This window comes from Cygnus atratus, chromosome 9, assembly GCF_013377495.2.
Source record: "Cygnus atratus isolate AKBS03 ecotype Queensland, Australia chromosome 9, CAtr_DNAZoo_HiC_assembly, whole genome shotgun sequence".
Lineage (NCBI taxonomy): Eukaryota > Metazoa > Chordata > Aves > Anseriformes > Anatidae > Cygnus > Cygnus atratus.
The window spans coordinates 2,135,958-2,143,924 of record NC_066370.1 but is presented as its reverse complement, the minus strand read 5'-3'; the positions used below and the strand labels follow the sequence as shown (position 1 = coordinate 2,143,924).

The 7,967-nt window shown below is 34.5% G+C and overlaps 1 protein-coding gene across 1 annotated transcript in view; it reads right to left on the bottom strand.

Moving 5' to 3' along the window:
- Nucleotides 1-1,668: 1,668 nt before the first annotated feature.
- The window catches only part of PCOLCE2 (procollagen C-endopeptidase enhancer 2), a 24,423-nt gene continuing 18,124 nt past the window's right edge, over nucleotides 1,669-7,967 (bottom strand). The window contains exons 6-9 of the mRNA XM_035544650.2: nucleotides 7,480-7,634; nucleotides 5,138-5,221; nucleotides 3,831-3,998; nucleotides 1,669-2,212 (exon numbers count right to left, since the gene is read on the bottom strand). Coding sequence (XP_035400543.1) covers nucleotides 2,082-2,212; nucleotides 3,831-3,998; nucleotides 5,138-5,221; nucleotides 7,480-7,634 — 538 coding nt within the window. The 3' untranslated portion in view covers nucleotides 1,669-2,081. The remainder of the gene's footprint in view (nucleotides 2,213-3,830; nucleotides 3,999-5,137; nucleotides 5,222-7,479; nucleotides 7,635-7,967) is intronic.

Genomic DNA, 7,967 nt, shown 5'->3' with positions numbered 1-7,967 from the left:
AGGCTTCCTAACTTCTTGGATACTAATCAGTATGGATTGGTTCATACAATATAGCCCGTTTTCTACTATTCTTCAGATTTTCCTAGTTCAAGTGTATCAAACATTTTTTTCTAATTTGGCAGTTTAATAGTGGCCATTCCAGAATGTCAGGGATCTGAGATGCCCCATAGAACACTCATAGAACAGTTCTGGACATGCACAGAGACAAAATTCTATGTCTGTGATACTTAAGTGCCAAAGGTTAAGCAGCAGCAAAATGAGGCAAAAAAAAAAATGCCCCAAACAGTGTTCTAGGTCTTGATTTAATCAATTTTAGTTCCTTAAGATATTTAACTGTAAATACTTGCTATGATTTCATCAAACTGTTCATTTGTTCTTGGGGACAAATATGTCAGATGGTTAGCCATGGATGGACGAAATTTCTTTCTGAGTCTACTGAAAAATGTTAATTTCTCTTTTGTGTTAATGTCAATTTAATCAAGGTAACGGTAGCTCTACGACAAATTTGATCTTTCTTTGATATCTTGTACATGAAAACTTCATGCTACTTCTGTTTACAGGAGAAAGGTCAAAAACATTCACTATGGAAAGTCATCCTACTTTATTCTCTTGGTAAAATAGTTTTTTTTTTAATCATTATTTCTGTTGGAGTGGTTTCAAAAATTGTCACTTTTAATGTGATAATTGTGTTACATAATTTTTACATGTTTGCAGGTTGGATTTCATGTGCTTGAATTTTACATTCACTACATCTGCTTTCAAAACCTGTTTATTTTTGGAAGGTTGTTACCTCTGTTTTGTGTCTGATTCTCACATGAGAAAACTGGCACCGTGTTTCTTGAAGCACTGGCTCCTGTTTCCTGTTGCAAGGCTACTACTGCTTTCAGCACTTTGATTCCCGTAAGGGGCCAGTCAGGCTTGAGTCTTCCAAACTGGAGAGTGTAGTGGGAGGAATCCATTTAGATTCCATATGCAGTGAGCACAGATATAAAAGGCTGTATTCAAGTGGTTTTCATATATCCCTTCTACTGCAACACATTTGCCAGTCCTCAGAAGTATGTTACATTAGTTTACATTTAAAATGTTAAGTAGAATTTGGATTTATTTTCTTTTATGAATGAAAAGCAATTTGCTTTTTTGAGAAACAGTAAAAAGAGGTGTTCAGACTGGAAAACAAGCTGATTTAAGGAGAGTGTTGAGAAGAGCAGGCAGGCAGGAGCTTTTCCTACCTACCGTTGGGGGGAGAAGGAGCAGGCTACTAGACTCTTCTTGCTGCACTGAAAAAAGTTACAGGACAGATGGTCTTGTTGTCATAAATAAAAATAGGCTATTGTAGTCGAACACAGTTCTGAGCATGATTTCCACAGTGCCTCACCCCAGGCTGCTGCTGGGAAGTGCAGAGAAAACAATGTGTAAAACCCCTTAATCTGCACAGAAACTTATACTGAAAACCAAAGCATAAAACTGCAATTTTAAAACTGTGAAATTACATCTGGTTTGTAAATAAACATTTCTGTCATTTACACTGTTTGGTTCAGTCAGTAAGGCAAAAGCTTAGCAATCCGCAGAACGTGTTTACAGCCCTGAGCTGTTTGATATGAGCTGCCAGCACAGCATTTTATATGTGTAGCATCCCCTACTTTATACATAATGAATAACTAGGTAGTATATGATTTAATCTTAAAATATTTTATTAAGCACAGATAATAATGCAGGAATCCATGTAATAAAAAAACTTCAGAGAAAAAGCTATGTTATAATGAGTTACTATAAATATTGCACTTAAAATTTTTATTTTACATATATAACTCCTTTAAAAAATGGACAATTATTATAAATTAACAGCTTCCAAGTAACTGGAATTTGGTATGTTTCAGATCAGATGGCTGTGCTGCAAATCTTCAACTTTCATATTCAGGATTTGTAACTGATGCCACTTTGTGCTGGAATGAGCTTAGGTGGGTAGGAGGGAAGAGAGGGTAAGCATGGTCTTAGTGCTGACAGTCAGTGTTTTCATGACTTAAACTAAGTGAAAATTCTTTTCCAAGACAGATGATAGAGTGCAGCTGCAGAGTTCAGTTTTAACAGGTTCTGTTTTTCAAGGCATTCAGGATCTTTTGGTTCTTAGTCTTAAAACTCACGACAAAGCTGTTGGGAAGGACTTTGCCTCTACCGTCTTCTTCTACTTGACCCATGATGATGTAGTTTAAACCTACAAAGGAGAGTATGACATTACAAGGCAGAACTCCAGGGCGTGATCTAGTAAGTATAGTTCTGTATCTGTGGTCTGCATTGTTTTTCACTCTGTTACCGCTGTCTTGTGGCATTTTTTCCTTCCTACCCAAAGCATATACAAAGCATACAATGAACCACAATTACATAAAAATCAAGTAGATAAGTAAGCATCTACTGTATAGTTAAACATATGGGAGATATTTTTTTAAATACAGATTGTCAAATGAGTCTAAAAAACATTAGAAAGGCAGTATAAACACTAGATAACTTAGTCACTAACATCCAAAGAGGAATGCATCTCATTAATTTTTGGATATTTTTTCATATGCTCAGTTTGTAGGATAATGCACCCCATTCTTTCCATTCCCTTTTTCTCCCCCAAGTACATAAACATACTCTAGAAATATATAGAGGCAGTTGGGTAAGCAGAGTGGACTTAATGCGTGATAAACCCTGGCTTTGGAGCAATCAGATGGATTTGAGTATTTGCAAGGCTTAGAAAGGTTAGAGATTTGCAAGGCCTGAGGCAGGAAAGAGTAGTGTTATAGGGGAGTAAGCAGAAATGCACAAAGTTTAGATATTAAGTAATGGCTATTAAATAATTCACAGAGATTTAGGAAGAGAAGCAAAAGTATGTGGTTTGGAGCCAGCAGTCTACCTAAAAGGAGACAATTTGTTCCACCAAGGATGCTATTATGTCTCCCAGACAGATGTCTGGTTTCCAAAGAACTAAAGGTAAAAGAAAAAAAAATCTGACAAGGATTGTTTGCTTTGGTACTGCCCCCTTTGAAGTAATACTTAACATTTAGGACACCACTGGCATTTATGTGGGTTTTCTTTTTTGGTGATTATTAGATTATGTTGACTGTTTCCTGCTATAGCTCCATCCACGTATGTTCTCCTGTTTTACTGGTATGCTCAGGAGGAAAAGCTAATGACTGTTTTATTTTTTGCTTAGTTACTTCAGTGAAACAGCCTCAGTATTTCTTATAGCATTGTATAGGTTGCCCTTGTTATGTTTAACTGGCAATCTTTGTTGATCTACTCTATAAAATAATACTGTTTAAAATAGCTATAGAAATACTAGCTGTTTGCAGGTATAGAATGAGCTATTCTATACTAATACTACTGGCATTGCTACAGCAAAGATGTAAATCTATACAGGAGAGAAGCAACAGGATAACACATTATTTTTTATTTGCTGTGACATACTGCTCTTTCAGGTTCAGTATGCTGTTGTTTTTCCATTCTGAATAACCGCGTATGAAAACTATATCCAAAAATACACATATATGTAAAAAACAAAATCAAACTGAGTTTCATTTGAGAGAGCCAAGTCAGATTTTACTTTCTGTCATGCAAGTATTAAAAACAATGTTTTTCAAACTCATTTGAACTGAGTCTCATCTTTTATAGGTAAAACTAAGAATGAAATAAAAACCTAAATAACTAGTTGTTTGTGTCTTAATTTCATTTAAATATTAGTTGCTGATTATAGAATCAATTATTGTAATTCTGATTTTTGTGGTCGTAGTTCAAAGAACAATTTTCAAAACTTTTATAAACAAACAAAGCAGTTATTTTGCTGTACTTACCTCTTCTGATGAGAGGACATTGCTTACATACTACAACAATCTTGGCACTCATACTCTTGCCTGCTTGCTGGATTGCTAGATTTCCCTCCTTATATACATTAATGATCGATATTGTTGCATGCAAACTTCCAGCACGCGTTATTGCTGTGATTACTGTTCCAGTTATTACTAGAAAAAAGACATTTGATACATTTTAATTAATCTTTTAGAAATAAATTTTGGGGACCATAGAAACTGAATTAACATATTAGTCCTTAATAAAGACGCAAATAATACTGGAAACAGTCTCTCAATATGTGGGTGATGCCAGTAATAAAAACTCACTACCGACAAATTTTGGTGGCACCAAATATAAAACTTTTCCTAGAATGCATCAATCATTGAGAAGCCCTGTTCTAAATTTTGATAATTTTAGTTAAGCACTACACCGTGATACTATTTTCAATGACTAATCTTAAAACAGTGGAGAAGATGAACTGAAAATACTCTAGCACAAAGCTGAATTCCCAGCTCTCCTGCAGTCTCATGTTGCAGTGACTTCATTCTGCTTTAGGGTGCAGCCACAGCCCTGGTCTGGTTTTCAGCAAAATGATACTAAGCTGTCCCCACTTCCCTGAAACAGCAGACTTTCTCTAATCGCATGGGTTTAGCTATAAAATTAGAGTGAATTAGATTTAAAAAGAAAAAAATGGTTTGGGGACGAAGTTGTTGCATCCAGGTTGGCATACAGGATTAATGGTTGTAAGGCATCTTTTAAGGGAATTAAGAAGCTAAGTATTGATTTGGGAAAAGCCTCTGAGACATAACAGATCATCAGTGACAATGCTATCCAGTTATACAGCAAACACCCTTTTTTCATCAGTGATTTGTGTCCGTGGATGAAACGCATTTTTTTTTAAGCTTCCATGCCTTATAAATTATTTTAAAAGTATTTTGGAAGTTTATAAACTGAGTTATGGAACAGTCAGCAGATACGGCATAAAATATGTATTGGCCGATTACAGATGAGTGAGATGACGAGACACTAATTGAATCAATGCTCTCCTACAGGAGGTTGCCTTATATTTAGTCATTTGGTTTTTAGATTGAGGAAGTATGCTTGTTTCAGACATACCTGCAGTGCCTATTTCAGAATATCTCCAAGAGCATTTTAAGGGATACACAGATACTAATGTCAGATACGCACATAAGAGGATGTAAAAACATCACTTATGTATTAATTAAAACTCAGAAATACATCTGGTAAAATTCCTAGATGTATAAACATACAGTGTCAAGTCAGTAAGAAACAGACTTTGCTTTCTTACCAAAGTTGCTTGAACAGTAATTGCTTTCAAGAGTCCCACTCCTTTTACACTTTTGCTGACACAGGGCAACTGTAGGTTTCAAACCTTTTTGAAGAGCACATAATAAATTAAAATAAGATATTTTGAAACAAATGCAAGCAGTATGCTTGGGGAAATAAAAATCTGGATATGCACATGAACGCCACAATAACCATATACCCCTTTCCTGCCATCAACTCCAATCTTCTTTCCATGTGTGTTTTAACGGTATTACACAGTAGGATTTTTACAGAGAATTTGTTTGATTGTGCTGTGATTTTAAATGTGTAACTTGGTAGTGTTCTTGCCTATTGTAATATAGTCCTTGTAGTACATTTTAAGTATGATAACATTAGATTACAGTAACATTTACTGCAAAGGGAGGGAGTGGACTTCTGTCAGAAATTACAGTGCTGTGATGGAAAAGATCAGAGTTCAAATTCCCGTCTTTTTTTTCTAAATTTTTTTAGCAGCTTCATGACATGAAGTACTGTATAATTTTTATTGATGACATTGAAACACATTGTAACATGTGAATTATCTACTTAAGATTAGGGGCTACAGCTGCTTAGCACTGACTTACATTTCCTTTCTGAAACAATGCTTTGCTTCAAGACAAGTAAATACTCTCCTTCACACCAGCTCCTTAGGTTGCATATTAGTAGTCTCTGTATTTGATCTGGCTAAGACTTAGCACATAAGGCTGTATTATTTTTAAGGTTTTAATGTTCTTTTCAAATTTGTTTGGAATGGGTCGATGAGGTCACAATTACTAGAAAGATGGAGCTGAGAGATGGACAGGTTAAAAAATAAATAAATCAGACAACCTACATAACCCTAATTTCCCCCTGAAAGAAAATAAATTAGTTATGAAGAATATCTTGGCTTTTTTTCTTTAGAATGCAGCATTTTGCAGAAGTCTTAGCCTATAATTTCTGAAAAAGAGCTTCTGACCGATTTCTTATTTATGTTCTTACAGTTCTCCTTTATATTTATACTTCTCTTTTAATGAATTAACTGATTCTTTTTATGAAGATTTCTGAAATTCAGCTGAGTGGCAAACAAATTTCTTTGTCTTCCGTGTACATCCATGGCTGTTAGATCTTCCTGTTCATTATTTTGCCTTTCAAATCCCGTTTAAAAATTCATCCCCATATTTTTCATTGATGTGGGTTTTGGTTTTTGTTTGTTTTGCTTTGAATTGTTTGGTTTTGTTTTGCTTGTTTGTTTTTAGTCTTCATGTGATCTTCATTGGTGTTCAGTAAGACTTTAGAAAGCTTGCAGCATGAGATGTGACAGCCTTGATTAACTGAGACAGGGTGTTGGAGGTAACTTTAAGAAGTGCTTTATAGTGAAAAAGAGCTGAATTACTTATCATTGGAGTACTAGTCACATCAGAATGATTTACAGGTCATTATGATTGCATGTTTTTCATGTTTATTTTCATCTGTTTTAAATACCTCAGTCTCAGTATTTAAGCACCACAACTTCTTGGTTTCCTGCTGACAAGCCATTTCTGTCCTGACTTCTGATACATTTTAAGTACAGATCAGGTTCTGTTGCAAAACATCATAAATAATTTGGTTTTGTGCTATAACTGTATCTTAAACTGCTCTCATTCAGATTATAGAAATTGTAAGAATTTGTCCCTTCAGTATGTCAGTAATGAGGTAGTTTTGGCAAGGCCTTCAGAGAAATCCTTCCCTGATCTTTCATATGTTCTGTTTGGTCTTAAATATAAAAGTAAACTTATTTTTAATCTGACATATTTCTTCATAAATTCTTGTCCCTGAAAATCTTTGAATAAAAACAATTCTGAGAGCATCACATTGACAGGATGTTGGCAGAATCTGAAGAGGGCTCAGGCGGCTTCCATAACAATTTATCTTAATAACTACATGAAGAGAAATATGGCCAGATTTTTACATATTAATTTATTTAGAAGAAAAAGTTCCTTGAAATAAAACTATTTCCTGAAATATGTAGAACTTTTGTGCAAAAGAATTTTCTTTACGTTTCTATGGAATTTGGTGAAAGATGCTCGCTAGTTAGCTATCAAAAATTGAGAAGAGACAAGAATATTCTCTGAGCTGGAGTGAGTAACTGTCACAGTGAACTGGAGAGTTTTCTTTTTAATAACGTTAACTAGATTCTATGTGCTCTCTTGAGTATATTAATTTTAATTAATTTCCTCAACATCTTAAATACTAACAAACCACAAAACTAACTTTTAATATACCTTCTGTTAATTTTTTCCAAAACCTTCTTCTCCTCCTGGAATACATTATTTTTCTAATCAAATAAATCCAATAAAAAAATCTTACTTGATGTAGAAGGAGTTGTTGTGGTAGTAGGTGGAACTGTAGTTGTTGGTAACTTTTTTGGTCTAAATTTATAATGGCCAATAAAACCATCAGCTGTTAAACTTAAGTCAGATAAAAACTGAATGAGCAACTCATTTTTCTCAGATAGAATAGGCCTGGAATAGAAAAAAGTAACTTCCATTAGTTTTAATGTCAAAGCCAAAAACCATTAATAGAATTCTTGTCACAAAAAAAAGGTGCTTCATGTTTATTATTATTATAAATGCTCTATCTGCCCCCAGACTAATACTGAAATACATGTTCCTTTGCTAGCATGTCAGACACTGATGTTATAACTGAGAACCTCATTCTGTTGAATCATAAACCTCTGATTCCTGAGGGTTATGTCAGTGTCAGTCTTTAAACTCCTTTGTGGCTTCATTGCAGACTTCACTTACATGGAATGAAGAGGGTTAGATTAATGCCTTGGGGAAATATAATAAAGAAAT